Genomic DNA, 18,896 nt, shown 5'->3' with positions numbered 1-18,896 from the left:
AGAATGAGAAAATAACTTGTGATTTTATCAACCATACAGTTGAAAAAATATATTTAATATTTTAGTAGATTATTAACTTATTGCACATTATATAATAATATAATATATTCAATAATAAGTTAAGTTCATATAATGAAATTATTATTTTTCAAAACAAATATTTATATAAGAACAAAATTAACGAAAACTTCACTCGTTGTACTACAATGAAAACATCATTCAAAATGTGTTTGGACCTATTTTTTACAAATACAATTCACAGCTATTCTTAATTACCATTTTTACCATTGCATACTAATATACTTTTGACCAATAAATTAAATCGTACTATTAGCAATTTCATAACTAAATTAGTCAAGGTGAAAACGGTGATATAAAAAATAAAAATAAATAAATAAATAAATACACAGAAAATAAAATATTAACACGACGGCTTCTTCTTTCAGGAAAACATAACGGAGAGAGAGAGAGAGAGAGAACACAACGATTCAGAAGAGAAGCGCAGGTCGCAGAGAGAGAAAGAACACACGCCGCAACGGTGATTTTCCGGCGAAACGGGAACAACCAGATTAAGATTTAGCGAGAGCTTTCTAGGGTTTCCTTCTCGATTCGTCTTCTTTGACCTCGATCTCTTATTCTCCAGAAATTTCTCATCCTTCTCACGTTCCTTCGTCTTCCTCCCAGCTCTATTCTAGGGTTTTTTTGATCCCCTTCGCTACGTTTCCTTACCCTCCCCGGTATAATCCCCGCTTCAATTCGCTGTCTTCCCGTCTCATCGTCTCCTCTAATTTCATCAATTTGGCTCCGTAGGGTTTCCAGATTCTCGCTCTGGGCAGAACCCTACATTCAGTTTTCGCCACTGATTGCTTCTTGGGTGTGTACAGGTTCTTGAATTTGGCGGTGGATGTTCTGAAGCATGAGTATTGATATCCCCGGGACTTGAGAAAAGCTTTGTTTCCATGAGCGATGGGGGTGTCGCCACATGCATGCCTCTACTGAATATCATGGACAAGCTTCCAGAGAAGACGCTTTGTGGAGGCAACATTGATACCAAGGTTCCCGAGAATGGTCACACTTCAATCTCAACTAGTGATAAGCTTCCGGAGTCCCAGCCAGCTAAACCCTCAGCGTCTCAGCCACCTAAGAAGAAGAAAATTGTTAAGGTTATTCGTAAAGTTGTCAGGAGGAAGCCCAAGCAGCCTCAGAAACAAGCAGAAGAGCAGCCGAAAGATCAGGTAGTGCAACTTTCTGGAGAATCACAGGTCCTGAAGAAAGAGCAGGATAAAAAGAGTGAACTTTTGCAAGGAAAAGGAGGAGAAAGTAGCAATAAAGAAGAAAACGGTGGAGATTCTGGGTTTAAGGATGAAGTGGAAGAGGGTGAATTAGGTACATTAAATTCTCATGGGGATTTGGAGACCGGTGAGATTTCTCCAGTGAAGTCACTGCGGAATAATGAGATTGAAAAAGGGGAGATTTCTGGGGATTGCAGTAACCTGCAATATGATAAATCTTATGTGGAGAGAAGGGATTTACCCGCAGATAAGTACAGGAAAGAAGAGAGAGAAATCAGATCATGGAGAGATCCCGGTAATGAAATTGAGAAGGGGGAGTTCATTCCAGACAGATGGCATAAGATGGATACGGTAAAGGATGATCATACTTACAACAGATCTCGTAGGAATGGAGTTGACAGAGAGAAAACGTGGAAATATGATTATGACTATGAACATGAACGCACCCCGCCCGGCGGGAGGTTTTTGAATGAGGATACCTATCGCCGGAGAGAGTTCAGAAGTGGGAATGACAGAGCTACGAGAGTCAGTTCTAAAATTGTAATAGAGGAAAGCTTACATAAGAACGAATACAACGATCCCAATAATCTTGGGAAAGAGTACTCTTCTACTGTGAACAAACTGAAGCGACATGGAGCTGAACCGGATAGTTTTGAGCGCAAACATCTTTATGCGGATAATGGGGACTATGGGAGCTCCAAATATAGAAAACTTTCTGATGATTGTTCCCGCTCTCTTCACCCAGACCACTATTCACGGAACTCTGTTGAGAGAGACTACAGAGATTCCTATTCATCAAAACACTCATCTCTGGAAAAGTATCCTAAAAAGCATCAAGACTCATATTTCCCTGCCAGGGCTGTTTCAGACAGACATGGACACAGCCCTGCACGATCTGATCTGTCCCCACATGACCGGTCTAGGTACCATGGCCACAGGGATAGAAGTTCCCACAATCGGGAAAGGTCGCCATATGCCCGGGAGAGATCGCCATATATCTTTGAGAAGCCTTCACATGCTCGTAAAAGGTCTCCACATGACCGCAGCCATCACCATGATTATAGAAGAAGTCCAAGTTACTCTGAATGGTCCGGTGATCGCCGCGACGGAACTTCTAAATATATGGAAGATCCCCAGAGCGATCGTACCAGACGTAATGGCCATAGAGATATAAGCAGAAAGAGTGGAGTTAGGGAGAGGAGGGATTCTCAGACTGGTATGGAGCTTGAGAATAAGCAAAGGCATAGGGATTCTAATGGAAAAGAGTCGTCTCCATCAAGAAAAGAATTGCAAGGTAAAAACATTTTGAATAACAATAATCCGGTGGCTGAGAAAAATTCTGTATGTGATTCTTCCAAGATTCCAAGTGCGTGTGCAAAGGGAAAAGAGTCTGTGCTAGTTGGTGAAGCAACTACCGAAGAGTTGCCATCGATGGAGGTAGATATGGACATTTGTGATACACCACCTCACGAGGAGCCTATGGCGGCAGATTCATCCTTGGGGGAGTGGTTTTATCTTGATTACTATGGCACTGAACATGGGCCTGCAAAGTTATCCGAGCTTAAAGCTCTTGTGGAGCAAGGCATTCTTTTCTCTGACCATATGATTAAACATTCAGATAATAATAGGTGGGTCACTATTGAAAATGCAACATCTCCTGTGGTCAACATAAATATTCCATCAATCGTGTCAGATGCTGTGACACGGCTCGTGAATCCTCCTGAAGCGCCTGGTAATTTATTAGAAGATATTGCAGATGCTGTCAAAGCAGTTCATATGGAGCAAGGAGCTGAAGATTCCTTGCCTGAATCATTGTCCATACCAGATAGTAATGATACTGTAGTGGGCCATCATGAAGATTTCCAGTTTGATAACAGGATCGCGAGTCTCTTGGATGGCTATACTATCATCCCTGGCAGGGAACTTGAAACACTTGGAGGTACTGTAGTAGATGTAAAATATTATCTTTCCGGCCAGAAATTTGATGTTTTCAGCCAAAAATGCTAGCAAATATCTGAAGCATTTTTCTTAATACATTTAGTTTATTGCACCATGGGGCTTCTATGCCATACCTAAGATAGGCTTATTTTTATCGCTTTGCAGAAGCTGTGCAGATTAAAGTTGAGCTTGAAGAGACGAGAAGGTTTGTGAGTTCTGAAGGTATGTTTCGTTGGCACCACTTGCACTTTTTCTATAGCATGATATGATTTTTTTCTCTATTTGCTTCTCCTCCTTTCAGGCAAGTTATATTCCTAACTTGGCCTACTTCTACTATCAGAAAACGTAACGATACAAGCGTTTATATTCACTTAAGATATTATATAGTCATCTATATTTATATTAGTTCGTTTGTAGTATTTGGAAGTGTTGATGTGTGTTAAAGACGTAATGGCCGTCTACTGCCATATGATGGTTTGTGCATGAACATGGATATTCATTTAGACGACATCAACTTTTAGTAATCATAGCTTCTTGTTTATTCACATGTTTTTTTTTTTAAAAATTTATCCACATGTTTTGCATGACACTATTTAGAAGTTCTACTCTGGCATTTGCAGATATCATCTGGTGCTACTATCAAGTGGTAAATCAGTTGCTATTAAATGAGGAGTCGTGGGAACGTTCAGAGCCCAAGGCAATGGCCATCGAAGAATCGAAGTCAGAAAATGTTGATTGTTCTGAGAGCGATGAGATAGGCAGCTGGTTTTCAGGTCGTTGGTCTTGCACAGGCGGGGACTGGATAAGACACGATGAAGCTTTTCAAGATAGAGATTACAAAAAGAAAATGGTTCTGAATGATGGTTTCCCATTATGCCTGATGCAGAAGTCTGGGTATGAGGATCCTCGCTGGCATCACAAGGATGATTTGTATAATCCTCGCAGCCGCTCTAGGCTGGAACTTCCCCTGTGGGCTTTTTCTGGTGTAGATGAGAGAAATCAGGCGAGGGGAGTAAAAGCTAGTGTGCTGTCTGTAGTTAGGCTTAACTCATTAGTCGTTAATGATCAAGTTCCATCAGTTCCTGATCCCCTTGTAAAAGTTCGTGGTGGGGAAAAGTTCTCTTCAAGGCATGCTCGTCCATCCCCTGCATCTAGTGATTCCAAGAGGGAATCCGTCGAAAGTATTTCTCAGTCATCAGCTTGCGGTAGTCAAGATATGCAGGGATTTTGGAGAACTGACGCATCTGTTAGCACCCCTGGGGATCGTCTGTTTACAGTCGATGATTTGCAATTGCATTTGGGTGATTGGTTCTACATGGATGGTTCTGGGCAAGAACAAGGACCTTTGCCATTTTCGGAGCTCCAGATATTGGTTGCTAAAGGTTTAATAAAGCGCCACACTAGTGTCTTCAGGAAATCTGACAAAATTTGGGTACCTGTTACTTCTATCACAAAAACTTCTGAAATCAGTGGCAAGGGGAAAGCCCCAGTTCTGCCTTCAGATTGTCAAAGCCTTGATGTCTCAGAGTCGCAGGATTTCAAGCATTCTGAAATGGACACAAGTCTAAGCTCGTTCCATGCTATGCATCCTCAGTTTCTTGGTTATTTCCGTGGGAAACTCCATCAATTGGTTATGAAAACATACAAGACTCGGGAATTTTCTGCTGCCATAAACGATGTCTTAGACTCTTGGATTCATGCAAGACAGCCAAAGAAAGAGACTGGCAAGTACATGCACCCATATTCAGGTATGCATAACTACCAGAACTTAAATGCCACCCCATCCGTCTTATTAGCTCATGCTTTTCTTCAAGTTATTATCGGTTTCTGAACTTGGGTGGCTATTTCCTTTGTTTCTTCATTCTCTTCTGGTTATAACACTGTGCAGTTCCTGCTTTCGTATGTTTAAACATTTGTTCTCTTCTCTCTTTTGTTTTTGGTTCATAAACCTCAGAATTTGATTCATCATCATATACGAAAAGAGTTCGATTGATGGCTGGTGAAAGTGGAGACCATTCTGAAGTGAAAGATGCACAAATATTTCAGAAGGATGAGTCGACATTTGAGGATTTATGTGGGGACGCTACTTTCCATGTTGAAGGAAGTGGATCTTCTGGCAGCGTGGGGATGTACTGGGATTTGTTAGATGGTCACGTGTTAGCACGGGTGTTTCATTTGCTGAGATATGATGTAAAATCACTTGCATTTGCGTCCATGACTTGTAGACACTGGAAGGCCATTGTTAGTTCATACAAGGATATTTCAAGACAAGTTGACTTATCTTCTTTGGGTCCCAACTGCACAGATTCTAGGCTCTGGAGTATCATGGTGAGCACTCTGTACTTTTCGTTTACAGTATTTTAGAAAATTTAGTATTTTAATTGATCTGATATGACATTCTCTTGCAGAACACTTACAACACGGAGAAGATTGATTCTATTATTCTGGTTGGTTGTACAAACGTGACTTCCAGCATGCTTGAGGAAATTCTTCGTTTATTTCCCCATATATCTTCTATAGACATCACAGGCTGCTCCCAGTTTGGAAATTTGACTTTGAAATATAGAAAAGTAAGTTGGCTCAAATGCCAGCATCCTGGACCAGGTGACTTGCATTCCAGGTCAAGGAGTTTGAAACAGACTAATGTTAATAAGTCTATGGAATTAGGAGGAGATACAGATGATTTTGGTAACCTTAAGGATTACTTTGATCGAGTGGAAAAGCGAGACTCAGCCAATCAGTTATTCCGAAGAAGCTTATACAAACGCTCAAAATTGTATGATGCACGGAAATCATCGGCAATTCTATCCAGGGATGCTCGTATCAGGCGATGGGCGATTAAGAAGTCAGAACACGGGTATAAGAGAGTGGAGGAATTCCTTTCTTCAAGCCTTAGGGGCATCATGAAGCAGAATACTTTTGACTTCTTTGATTTAAAGGTGCTTTCTGGTATTCGTGTATGCTGTATATTATGTCTGCTCTTATTTCTTTACCATTTGTTAAAGTTAATCCTAATGTGTCTTTGGTTACTAGGTTGCTCATATAGAGGAAAAAATGAAAAACGGTTACTACGTTAGTCATGGTTTGAAATCTGTCAAGGAGGATATCAGCCGGATGTGCAGGGAAGCAATTAAGTAAGGCTCCCTTCCTCTTTCTTTGGGTAGCTTCTTTAGTACATGATTATGCCAATAATACTTCAAATATTGACTTGCAAATTATAAATAAGTAACTATGAAGATTCTACTTGCCAAACAATATGTTGAACGACTGCTGATGTCCTTTCTGGATTATAGGTTATAATTTCTCAAGTCAATAACCGCTTTCTTCCCATGTGCTTGGTTTTTGGCCCTCAGTTTGTTAGGATGTAGGATTACTTGTTTTTGACATTTATTCCTAGACTCCTAGTTCTTAAGTAAAGGTAGGAGCTGTTTTTATTGCTTTCCTTAATACTAGTTTTGTAAAATTTCTTCTGATTCTATCTTATATCCAGAGAGAGGAATCGGGGAGACTCCAAAGAGATGAACCGAATCATCATACTGTTTATCCAACTTGCCACACGTTTAGAAGAGGTCTCTATGGCTACTTCTTCATATAGAAGAGATGAATTGATGAAGTCGTGGCAAGATGGCTCAGGGTTGTCATCAGCCTCTAAGTACAACAAGAAGTTGAGCAAATCTGTAACTGAAAAGAAGTACATGAGCAGGACGAGTGACACATTTGGTGTAAATGGTGCGCTGGACTACGGAGAATATGCATCTGACCGCGAAATCAAAAGGCGTTTGTCTAAACTGAATCGTAAATCATTTGGTTCGGGAAGTGAAACATCTTCCGCGCTATCTGACAATGACAATTACAGCTCAGCTTCAGAAAGCGAATCGGATATCCGTTCAGAAGGTCGATCACAGGACTCACGTGTTGAAAAATATTTTACAGCAGACGAATCCTTTGATTCTGTGACCGAAGAGCGTGAATGGGGTGCACGTATGACCAAAGCTAGTCTTGTGCCACCAGTCACAAGGAAATATGAACTGATTGAAGAGTACACGATTGTCGCTGACGAGGAGGAGGTACAACGAAAGATGCGGGTTTCTTTGCCAGAGGACTATGATGAGAAGCTGAATGCACAACGAAATGGCATTGAAGAGTTAGATATGGAGCTTCCTGAAGTCAAGGAGTATAAACCAAGAAAGCTTCTTGGCAACGAGGTTTTAGAGCAAGAGGTTTATGGAATCGATCCTTACACCCATAACCTCTTACTTGATTCAATGCCCGGAGAATTGGACTGGTCACTGCAGGATAAACATTCATTTATAGAAGATGTAGTCTTACGTGCCCTGAACAGGAAAGTCAGGTTTCTCACTGGATCTGGAAACACCCCCATGGTATTCCCTTTAAGACCTGTGATTGAAGAGCTCAAAGAGAATGCTCGTGAAGAGTGTGATATACAAACAATGAAAATGTGTCAAGGCGTCTTAAAGGCTATAGAAAGTCGTTCTGGTGATAATTATGTGTCTTATCGGAAGGTATAGAGCTCTGTCATTCTTTCATAGAAATCCATCAATTTATTTAGGACTGTTTTTGTTAATCTATCTTGTTGCTACTTTTTTGCCTTTGTAGGGCCTCGGTGTTGTTTGCAACAAACAAGGTGGTTTTGTGGAAGACGATTTTGTTGTTGAATTTCTTGGAGAGGTGGGTTTGCAGCTTTGCAGTTTTATGTTTGGTAGTTAGTCAGCTGCACAATTTCTGAAATTCACTGGGCGTGCTGTTCTTGGATATGAAACATTCTCTGAAGGGAGCTCTGAACGTATGTTTTGGATATTGTAGGTTTATCCTGTTTGGAAGTGGTTTGAGAAGCAAGATGGAATTCGTTCCTTGCAGGAAAACAAAACTGATCCTGCACCAGAGTTTTACAATATCTATCTTGAGAGACCGAAGGTATGAAGAAAATATGATGATTGGGCTTGTATATATTATATTAGACCATTTTCTTATTTTTTATGTTGTTATGTTACTGGCAGGGTGACGCTGATGGATATGATTTAGTTGTTGTTGATGCCATGCACAAGGCTAATTATGCGAGTCGAATTTGTCATTCTTGCCGACCTAACTGTGAAGCTAAGTAAGTTAAATTCCGCAATCATCCAATTTTCCAGAATTTTGTTTAGAGAGTAGAACCACGTGACCATTGTAATAATTTAGTTTCATTCATGTTGCATGCATAAACTAGCCTGCTTAAGTAAGCTCAGATCAATACATACACAGATAAATTTCTTAGATATAAAATTTTGTGGATACACTTACCAACATTTGCTTATGATATCTGCTCTACTCGTAGGCATATTAGGCAATACTCGTCCTTTTACCTATGCGTCCATGCTTTAAAAAATAAAAAATGGAGGGGAGAACTCTTGATACTTGAGTGTCTTCCTACCTAATAACAAGTTTAAACGGGTTACTCATTTTCCGTCTTTGCCAACTGGTGCTTCCAGGGTTACTGCGGTGGATGGACACTACCAGATTGGCATCTATTCAGTACGTCCGATTGAATACGGCGAGGAGATAACTTTTGATTATAATTCTGTAACTGAGGTCTGTTCTTCCCTCTCTCTTCTTAATCTTTATGTTCCCATTCTACTGTTAAAAGAATGATATTTATGTCTGCAACAGAGTAAGGAAGAATATGAAGCTTCTGTCTGCTTGTGTGGTAGCCAAGTATGCCGAGGCAGCTACTTGAATCTCACTGGTGAAGGTGCATTTCAGAAGGTAATTGTGATGTTAACATATATATGATTATTAACTGGTATTAAGATACGCAAGGTTAATGACAGAGGTTGGTGTGCTTGTTCACTAATGAGTAATTAGTGTCTTTGTACCGAAGTTTAAAAAGCATTTCTTTTGTCCTTTGATTGTCTATATAATTTTCTGAACCATGTATATAACAGGTGTTGAAGGAATGGCATGGTCTGCTGGATCGACATAGACTGATGCTAGAAGCTTGTATACTGAATTCAGTTTCAGAAGAAGATTATCTTGAGTTGGGAAGAGCTGGACTGGGAAGTTGTATGCTTGGTGGGCTGCCAGATTGGGTGATTGCGTATTCTGCTCATCTGGTTAGTCTTGAATCATTTTATGTTAGTTTATAGCAGCACTATTGATGGGAGTGCAGCTTCTGACAGAAAGTTTCTTCTGCATAAAGGTGCGGTTCATCAATTTCGAGAGAACTAAGCTTCCAGAGGAAATTCTTAAGCATAATATGGAAGAAAAGAGAAAATATTTTTCAGACATACACCTTGATGTTGAGAAAAGTGATGCTGAGGTTCAGGTCAGAACATCATTCCTTTTTACCTTTCTGCGGGTTCTTTCAATAGTTCATGTCTTTTGTGCTTTGGAACTCTGTGCTGGGTTTTGATTTTTTTCTCCAGCTTTTATATGCTTTATTATATCTGTAACTTTGATGATACAGGCTGAGGGTGTCTACAACCAGAGGCTTCAGAATTTGGCTGTCACACTTGACAAGGTGACTGCAATCTCTCTTCATATCATATAACCAAACATCGTGTTATCTGCGTTGCGTTTCAAATTTTTTGTGCAATTGCTTGTAAAATATTTTTTCCCAATCGAAGTTTCTCTAATTAGTGTTATAACACAGGTAAGATATGTTATGAGACGTGTGTTTGGGGATCCAAAGAACGCTCCTCCTCCGCTGGAGAAGCTTACTCCTGAAGAAACAGTCTCTTTTTTGTGGAACGGGGATGGCTCCTTAGTTGAGGAGATCCTTCAGTGCCTTTCGCCACACGTGGAAGAGGGCATTGTTGATGAACTCAGATCCAAGATTCGTGCCCATGATCCATCTGGATCTGCAGACGTCCTTAAGGATCTTCAAAGATCATTACTTTGGTTAGTGCATCAATATGCATGAAACATTGTACTTTTAGGAAACTGTACACTTACATCAAAGAATATTTTCTTCCATGAAGGTTGAGAGATGAGGTCCGAGATCTACCTTGTACATACAAGTGTCGGAATGATGCTGCAGCTGATTTGATTCACATATATGCCTATACAAAGTGCTTTTTCAAAGTTCGGGTAAGTTATTTCGTATGATTTGGATGATAAAAGAAGACAAAGTCTTGTTAAACTTCTACTGACAGATGGGTCTTGATATGGTCGGCAGGAATACAAGTCATTTATGTCTTCTCCTGTACAAATTAGCCCGTTAGATTTGGGGGCCAAATATGCGGACAAGTTAGGCGAGGGTATAAAGGAGTACCGGAAAACATATGGCGAGAACTATTGTCTCGGCCAGCTGATTTACTGGTATGAACAGACAAATACTGATCCTGATCTTACATTGGTGAAAGCAACCAGAGGTTGCCTCTCTTTACCCGAAGTTGCTTCCTTCTACGCAAAGGCTCATAAGCCATCAAAGCATCGTGTTTATGGCCCAAAGACGGTGAAAACAATGGTTTCACAGATGGTAATCTCTTCATACTTGACCCACTTCCGAAATGCTATTCATTTGTCACCATTGTCCATGATAGTGATCTTTTAAAATTTTTATCTTATTTTTGTACAGTCAAAGCAACCTCAAAAGCCATGGGCAAAGGACAAAATATGGATGTTCAAAAGCACCTTGGGAGTATTAGGAAGCCCGATGTTCGATGCTGTAGTCAACAACTCGTCACTAGATAGAGAATTATTGCAGTGGCTCAAAAACAGAAGGCATGTCTTTCAAGCGACATGGGATAGTTAGGTAAAAAAGGAAAGGAAACCTCTATTATTCAGAAGCTTTCTCTTTTCTAGGAAAGCGAGGGGGAGGCAACACAGTTACTATAAATAGTCTCTTACTCATTCACTGCAAGGAGTCTCTCAAGCTTTCCCCTCATTCTAATGTATAGCTTTTTTACCATATATGTGATTTTTAGAATTTAACAATAACTTTGGGTTAGGATACCATTGTTATTCTTGTTAGATTAGGCTCACATAATTTTCATAGAGGAGAATCATTTGACTAGGTTGTATCTCTTCTTTTAGTAACAAAAGCTCTCGTGTTCTTGTTCCTACCATCTATCTATCTATTTTTATAAAGCTGGGCACAAACAAAAACAGAATTATACATAAATACAAATTGTAAGTTACTTTTTTTTGTTTGTGTTTTACTTGAAACTGAAATGATACAACATAATACAAAAACTAACATAACGAACTGCTTTGCTTATTCCATCCTAGTCACTGTCTGAATCATCCGAACTGTCAGCTCTCCGTTCAGCAATGGCCGGAAACAAATGCCGTCGAATGTTATCCGGTTGATTACTTTCCGGAATCATCTTTGTTTCCTTCTTACTCGAATGATTTTTGCTGGATGTCATCATCGTTGTTTCTTTAACTTCTCTGCAAACTTTCTCCAACATTATCAAGAAGTCACGCACTATAGCAAACAAACGCAACCCTTCGTTCTTGGCAGATTTGCCATGGAAGTAATCAGCAGAGCTTTTCACCAACACCATGATCCTCTCTTCTTCTTCCTTCAACCACTTGATATCACCATCTGCACGTTCTATGAACCCAGTTAAAGCTTTCTCGAAATCGCTCTCTTCGTCCATCGTCTTCAGAAACTCCCTCGCATTGGTCAACGAGCCACTTAGGTTCATCAGTGTTGAAGCTAATCCATCAGCGTCTATTATTGCTGCTCTCTTGACATCTTCAAGCTCTGTGGTTAGTCCCGAAACAACTTGAAGTCCAGTGCTTCGGTAACGTTCAACAGACTGTGGACTTGTGTCTGTGTTGGTATCGTCTGTTTTAACGCTGGAGAAGCTTTTGCTTGATCTCTGGAGGCGAAGAGCACGAACGCCTTCAGAACGAATGATCTCAAGGACAACAAAGTGTAATAGTGTAGTTTTGCCATCAGTTCCTTTGACGTCAGAGAGTTTCAAGAGCGTGTCGAGTTTGAAAGCTTGCGCGTCACCGCGGAAAGTTCCGACATTCATTCTGTTTCCTGTCTTGAGAACTGCTTCTAGTAGTTTTATGAACAGTCTACTGTTTTTAAGTTTCTTGCAAGCCACCTGAAACAAAACAAAAAACAAAAAAACAGAATACTATTCAATTAATGATTTAAAATAAATTATTAATATTTTGCAATCCATCAAATTTTAAAATTGTAAGATAATTTAAAGTTGGTGAACTCTAAAATCTATGTAATAATGCCTTGAATTGTATTTAGATTTAAACACTACTCAAATTAAAATACATAGTAGGCAAGTCATGTGTAATTGTGGACTTACTTCGAGAGTTGCGAGTGATTCTTTGATGCCAGAGACTTCTTCTTGAAGCGATATCATGAATATAAGCGACTCTATACGTTTAAACGCAAAAGGTATATCAACAAGAATTTTCAAGAATCGCTCCGCAGGGCCAAGTAGATGAAGATCTCCCGAGTATAGTCTAAGTTTGAGTTCTTCCTCTGAAGTTGGAGCCATCTTCAACAATGTTTGGAGAAGCTCCACTGGGAGCTCGTTACCTTCTTTGATGGCATCAACGACTTCTTCTATTGTTACATTCAAAGCTCGGAGAAGAATAGATAAGTTTTGTGCTTTCCTTGGATCAATGATTTGTATATATTGAACAGGAGAGTCTCTAGATGATTCTCCTCTTTGACCATTCTTGTTTTTGTTCACATCATTGTAACCGAAAAGAGACTCCATCTCCTGTTCGTTGAACCTAAAAAGCATAAAGCGAGTTAGGCAAAGTTCTAGAAACAAAGGTTTTAAAAGTTATAATTAAAGTCTTAACTGGAATGAACCGGCGCTGATCTCATGCCAAACCATTTTCTGATCAGGGTTAGCCATTTTATCCCAGAAAAACGGTTTTAGTTTCGTTTTCGGAGCTCCGGTCTCCGAATCAACGTCAGAACCATCTCCAGAGGAGCTACGTCCTTGACGTTTTGGTGGTGCAGGTGGAGGACGCACAAGTTTTGGAGGAGCAGGAGGAGGAGGTTTAGATTTAGGAGGAGGTGGTGGTGGAGCCTGTGGAGGTGGTGGAGCCACAGGAGGAAGAGGAGGAGCTCCTGATGATCTTCCAGGAGGAAGAGGAAGTCCAGAGGATGACGACGCTTCAGCTGGTGGGAAGTCATGATGGTTTCTCTTTAGAGATACTCTAGACAGAAACGATCTCTTCTTAGAAGTAGCAGTGAAGAATCTCCTACTCGTGGCTGCAACCTTTGGAGAGTTCTCATTAGATCCTAAAGAAAAAAATAAGCAAAACAAGAGTTAGTTATAGTTCTTGAAAGATTAAAACGTGAAACCGTTTTGATTTAATAAAAAACATCATTTACCAGCTGATAAATCAGATAAATGTAGAAGTGGTCCTTCATCTCTTGGTCCATTTCTAGGACCAACCGCATTTTTGCGGTTGTTGCGTCTGAAGCAACATAAGAAGAGCAATGCAACTAGAAAAAACGTTAACACAGCGGTTGAAGCAACAGCGATGATAAGATCCATCAAGATATCATTCTTCTTCTCCGGTGGTGGAGGAGGAGGAGGACCTGGAACACTTTGACTAGGAGCAACAATACTCTTTGCTCTCTTCTTAGTCGGACCACCAAAGCTTGATTCATCCGGCGCCTCAGCTGGCGAATATGAAGGAGAGCTTGAAGGTGCAACAAGGTCATAACTCTGAGGAGTTGTTGGAGCAGGACCTGGAGCGAAACGGGGAGAAGGACCTGGAGCAAAACCTGGTGCAGGACCAAGTGCAAAGTTTGGAGCAGATACTCTAAACTTCTTTCTCTTTTTCTTTTTCTTTCTCTTTTGCTTACCGATCAGCTTTCTTGTTGGATAGCTTGTAGTAGAATCAAGGAGAGGTCCAAACCAGTTGCTGAACCAACCGGTTAAGACGGATAGTTTCTGGTACGTATCATTAGCTGCTGCTACACGAGGAGGGATATAGATAAGGCAATCTCTGTTCTTATCTTTCAATTCTTTTCTACAATGTATCCATGTTTGTTCTGCCTATCAGAAAAATAACACGTTCGTCAATAATAAACTTGTGGTCGGAATAACAAACATGTTGTCTGAATATGCACAAAATAAAAACCTAAATGAAGATTGCTTCATATATACGTATTTGGCCAAAAAAAAAAGATTGCTCCATGCGTTCTTGATTTGTTTCTAAAACGAGAAAACGAAGCAAGGAGGATGAACTTACCACATCATCGCCACCGTGAGCCTCGCCGCGGTTGGCGCCGCGTCGAGAGATAATCTCCTCGGAAACGCAAACAAGAAAAACGAGAGAGACGGCAAGAAAAGCTGTTCTCAATCTCCCCATTAACCTCCGTTTCTCATCTCACGGAAAGCACCCAATATCGCAACGACGTCTAAATTTGCAGACCTTGATATCTTTGCCGTACTCCCTCCAAAGCAAACCGCCATGCAAAAAGGCTCCGACCAACGTATGAACGCTTTTTTTTTACAGGGCCTAACAATCGCGGCAACCACAAACAAAATTTCAACAAACGAAAAGAGAAGCTCTGTTTCAGGATTTTTTTATTTTATTTTTTTTTGTTTTTTGAGGGAAAGTTGTTTTTACGTTGTGACTTGTGAGACTAACAGAAACGCAGATTATGTTCTGTTTTTTTTTTCTTTTTGTTAATTTGGTTAACTCTCTTAAGCTGTTCTAATGAAATAACACGCTTTTTGATAACATTTCTGGATTGTTTTGCTGTATATTTATGACATATTAAAATTGTAAGATTTGATCACAATGATATGCGTCCAAAAAAGACTCCAAATATTATCTTCCCAATTATCTAGACTCCAGAGTCGATCTGCGCACACGTCAGTTTAGGGACTGCTTGCTTGATTCTGAGCTAGCTGACCTCACATTTAGAGGTAGCACTTTTACTTGGTAGAATAAGTCTAAGACCAACCCTGTGGCCAAGAAACTTGATCGCGTCCTCGTCAACTCTGCCTGGCTGGACTGCTTCCCAACCTCATTTGCCTATTTTGGTGAACCTGACTTCTCGGATCATGCGTCTTGTGGTGTATCGCTCCAGCTAGAAAGTCAGGCAAGTAAGAAACCATTCAAGTTCTTCAACTATATACTGCAGAATCAGAATTTCTTGATGGTTGTCAGAGAGCTTTGGTTCACATTCAATGTCACGGGATCAGAGATGCTAAGGGTTTCAAAGAAGCTGAAACTCCTTAAACCTGAGATCAAAAGTTTCAGTAGAGATAACTACTCAAATCTGGAAAAAAGAGTGCTCGAGGCACATACGCAACTCCTTCGTATGCAGAGCCAACTGATGAATTTCCCTTCTGTTCGAAATGCTGAGAAGGAGGACCAAGCTCACCGAAAATGGTCGACCCTGGCTAAAGCTGAGGAATCTTTTTTTTTGCAAAGATCAAGAATCACAGCGCTGGACTTGGGTGATAGTAATACCGCATACTACCACAGATTAACAGATACCAGAAAATCTATCAATCATATACATTACTTGATGGATGAGGAAGGAAATCGCTATGATTCAGCCAAAGACATTGCTGATCACTCTGTAGATTACTTTAAGAAGTTCCTCAACCTCGAAGTGCCACACCAACTGTTTGAGCAGAGTGACATTGACCTTCTCATTCCGTTTCGCTGCAATGAAGCTCAGAAATCAGGCCTCTCAAGGGACTTCACATCTGAAGAAATTCGTGAAGCCTTCTTCTCTCTCCCTAAGAACAAAACCAGTGGGGCTGACGGTTTCACCTCAGAATTCTTCTCTACCTGCTGGTCCATTGTTGGACCGGAAGTGACTGCTGCTGTCTCCGAATTCTTCTCTTCAGGAAAGCTTCTAAAGCAATGGAATGCAGCTACTTTAGTCCTCATACCCAAGATACCAAACGCCTCAAAAATGACTGATTTTAGACCTATCTCTTGCCTGAACACACTTTATAAAGTGATTGCAAAACTGTTGGCAGGAAGGTTAAAGAAAATCTTGGTGGAGGTCATTTCTCCTTACCAGTCTGCTTTCCTACCGGGTAGAATGTTGGGTGAAAATGTATTGCTTGCCACAGAGATTATCCACGGCTACAATAGCAACAATGTCCAACCGAGTGGGATGCTCAAAGTCGACCTTAGAAAAGCTTTTGATTCACTGAGATGGGACTTCATCATTGCCACTCTTCAAGCCTTAGGAGTACCGACAAAGTTCAGAGACTGGATAATTGAGTGTATCTCCACACCCTCTTTCTCAGTTTCTATCAATGGCAGCTCAAGTGGTTATTTTCAAAGCTCTCGTGGTCTTAGACAAGGTGATCCACTTTCACCTTATCTATTTGTATTGGCGATGGAGGTGTTTTCACAATTACTCCGTGCAAGATTTGACTCTGGATACATAAAGTATCACCCGCAAACAGAAGACCTGGCCATCTCTCACCTAATGTTTGCGGACGGCGTGATGGTTTTCTTTGACGGTGGCAGCTCCTCACTTCATGGAATTGTCGAAACTCTTGATGATTTTGCTTCTTGGTCAGGTTTAGTTACAAACTTCAACAAGACACAACTCTTCACAGCGGGCCTGAACCTGGTTGAAACCGCAGCTATATCTAGTTATGGTTTCACTACTGGTTCCCTTCCTGTGAGGTATTTAGGATTGCCGCTTATGTCAAGGAAGTTGAGAGTTTCCGAATATGAGCCTCTGTTGGATAAAATTCGATGCAGATTTGTGGGTTGGGCAGTAAAAAAATTGTCTTATGCAGGAAGGCTACAGCTGATAGTATCAGTGATCACAGTGACTGTCATCTTTTGGATCACAACTTTCGTCTTACCTAAGAGCTGTATACGTAAGATTGAATCCCTTTGCTCAAGATTCCTCTGGTCAGGGACAGTGGAGGGTGCTTATCAGGCGAAAGTTAAATGGTCCACGGTATGCTTGCCAAAGTCAGAAGGGGGACTCGGACTTAGAAGTTTCCATGAATGGAATAAAACTCTGTACTTAAGGTACACATGGCTTCTATTTTCGCAGACTTCATCGCTATGGGCTTCTTGGATGAAAAGGAAGTATCTAGGATCTACCTGCTACTGGGAAGCTGAGGAAAGACCTTCTCACTCTTGGATCTGGAAGTGTCTACTGAAGATCAAATATCTGGCTGAGAGATATATACGAGCCTCTGTGGGAGATGGAACAACCATAAGCTTCTGGTTTGATCCATGGTCTCCTTTCGGTCCTCTCATAAAGTACCTAGGAGATACTGGCCCTCGCGACATTTGTGTGCCCCGACAAGAAACAGTCTCAAAGGCTTGCAATGTGAATGGATGGAGACTCCCAAACCCAAGATCAGACCGTGCACTAGAGCTACATATCCACTTGACAACGGTCACACCTCCATCAGTCTCCTCCGATCCGGACTCCTACCACTGGCTAGTTAATGGGAATAAGCTGCAGACATTCTCTTCAGCGAGCACATGGGATGCAATCAGACCAAGGGAAAGTACAAAAGACTGGGTCAAAGTGATATGGTACAAAGGAGCAGTCCCAAAGCAAGCCTTACATATGTGGATTGCAAATTATGACAGGATGCCCACAAGGGTTAGACTGGCTTCTTGGGGAATGCTCATACCTACTCACTGTTGTCTTTGTTCCCAATTCCCTGAAGATAGAGACCACTTACTCTTAACCTGTGAGTATAGTGTTGTCATCTGGAAATGGGCACTTCTAAGGCTACGACCTTCTGGTAGGTTATTTTGTAACTGGCAGGAGCTGCTCTCATGGTTGAAATCCGATACTCTTCAAGCCCCAGCAACACTCCGTTGTCTGGTTGTCCACGCAACGATATATCATCTGTGGAAACAGAGAAACAATGTCCTCTTCAACAGCACCCACATTCCACCGGAGTCTATTATTAAGTGCATAGACAGGGACATTCGCAACACCATCCATGCAAGAAACAGGAAGAAAAGATTCCCCAATTATCTACCTCTTTGGAGCCACTGATGTTTGCATCACCACAAATGTAACTTAATTGTCTCTCTGTTTTTCCTTTTTTTGCCAGAGAAGCAATTTTAGATTAGTGTTTCTACTTGTTGGGGTCAAAAACGGTCACGACGGAATTACCACCCGAAAATCCTCGGAGATCGTATTTCCGAAAGAGATAGTAAAAATAAAGATATAACTTTTGTAAAATATAACCAATACGAAGTTTTTACGAAGAAATATCCTTGAAGATTCAAACCAAACGAACCAAGCTCGGTCGTTGCATAATTACCGCGCATACACGCCGTCCGGTCGCTACGTAGCAACCAAGTCCGGGCCGATATCGGCCGCTACATAGCGACCGAACGTTCGACCCACTCAGTCGCTACATAGCGACCGAGCTCGAGCCAAAGTTTGGTCGCTACGTAGCGACCGAGCGATCGTCTCGTGCGGTCGCTACGTAGCGACCGAGCTTGGCCAAGCTCGGTCGCTACGTAGCGACCGGGCTCGAGCCAAAGTTCGGTCGCTGTGTATCGATCGAACTCTTCCGAACATCGATACGACACCAATCCATGCATTCTCGTCAAACCTTCAAATGCTATCTCCCGAAGACCGTAGCAAGCTCAGTCCATGTTTTCCGCTATTCTAACTCATCGATCAAACTTCGCGGATTAGAAACCGCGGAAAGTTCGTTCTTTGTCAAAAGAATCGTAGTAAAC

At 41.1% G+C, this 18,896-nt stretch overlaps 2 protein-coding genes across 3 annotated transcripts; one reads left to right on the top strand and one right to left on the bottom strand.

The window, feature by feature from the left end:
- The first annotated feature begins 95 nt into the window (after positions 1–95).
- Positions 96–11,293, top strand: LOC103871033 (histone-lysine N-methyltransferase ATXR3). Of its 2 annotated transcripts, XM_009149253.3 has the most exons (20): positions 132–737; positions 885–3,231; positions 3,396–3,452; positions 3,851–4,978; positions 5,185–5,558; positions 5,639–6,169; positions 6,264–6,364; positions 6,721–7,753; positions 7,848–7,919; positions 8,055–8,165; positions 8,249–8,349; positions 8,720–8,819; positions 8,898–8,993; positions 9,173–9,340; positions 9,427–9,552; positions 9,694–9,747; positions 9,880–10,127; positions 10,208–10,316; positions 10,405–10,707; positions 10,807–11,293. In XM_009149253.3, the coding sequence occupies exons 2-20, from the start codon at positions 960–962 to the stop codon at positions 10,981–10,983; spliced, it is 7,161 nt and encodes a 2,386-aa protein (XP_009147501.2). In that variant the 5' UTR covers positions 132–737; positions 885–959; the 3' UTR covers positions 10,984–11,293. The 2 variants fall into 2 exon arrangements, 1 of the variants encoding a protein (XP_009147501.2); XR_004454752.1 differs by lacking the exons at positions 9,880–10,127; positions 10,208–10,316; positions 10,405–10,707; positions 10,807–11,293 and having other exon boundaries at positions 96–737; positions 9,407–9,552.
- On the bottom strand, positions 11,121–14,579 carry LOC103871246 (formin-like protein 3). Its single transcript, XM_009149476.3, has 5 exons — positions 14,430–14,579; positions 13,561–14,233; positions 13,020–13,467; positions 12,512–12,947; positions 11,121–12,292 (listed from the first exon to the last, which is right to left on the bottom strand). The coding sequence occupies exons 1-5, from the start codon at positions 14,547–14,549 to the stop codon at positions 11,456–11,458; spliced, it is 2,514 nt and encodes an 837-aa protein (XP_009147724.1). The 5' UTR covers positions 14,550–14,579; the 3' UTR covers positions 11,121–11,455.
- Positions 14,580–18,896: the final 4,317 nt, after the last annotated feature.

Source organism: Brassica rapa, chromosome A01 (genome assembly GCF_000309985.2).
Source record: "Brassica rapa cultivar Chiifu-401-42 chromosome A01, CAAS_Brap_v3.01, whole genome shotgun sequence".
NCBI classification, from domain to species: domain Eukaryota; kingdom Viridiplantae; phylum Streptophyta; class Magnoliopsida; order Brassicales; family Brassicaceae; genus Brassica; species Brassica rapa.
This window is presented reverse-complemented; position numbering and strand designations above follow the sequence as displayed.

What these genes read in the sequence shown, in the direction of transcription:
- LOC103871246 (XM_009149476.3), bottom strand. Translation starts at nt 14,549, where the DNA reads ATGGGGAGATTGAGAACAGCTTTTCTTGCCGTCTCTCTCGTTTTTCTT. An exon ending in TTTATCTGATTTATCAGCTG is followed by an intron (nt 13,468 to 13,560) that starts GTAAATGATGTT and finishes TTTTTTCTTTAG; the next exon opens with GATCTAATGAGAACTCTCCA. An exon ending in ATCAGCGCCGGTTCATTCCA is followed by an intron (nt 12,948 to 13,019) that starts GTTAAGACTTTA and finishes TATGCTTTTTAG; the next exon opens with GTTCAACGAACAGGAGATGG.
- LOC103871033 (XM_009149253.3), top strand. Translation starts at nt 960, where the DNA reads ATGAGCGATGGGGGTGTCGCCACATGCATGCCTCTACTGAATATCATG. An exon ending in TTGACTTCTTTGATTTAAAG is followed by an intron (nt 6,170 to 6,263) that starts GTGCTTTCTGGT and finishes TTTGGTTACTAG; the next exon opens with GTTGCTCATATAGAGGAAAA. An exon ending in TCTATCTTGAGAGACCGAAG is followed by an intron (nt 8,166 to 8,248) that starts GTATGAAGAAAA and finishes TGTTACTGGCAG; the next exon opens with GGTGACGCTGATGGATATGA.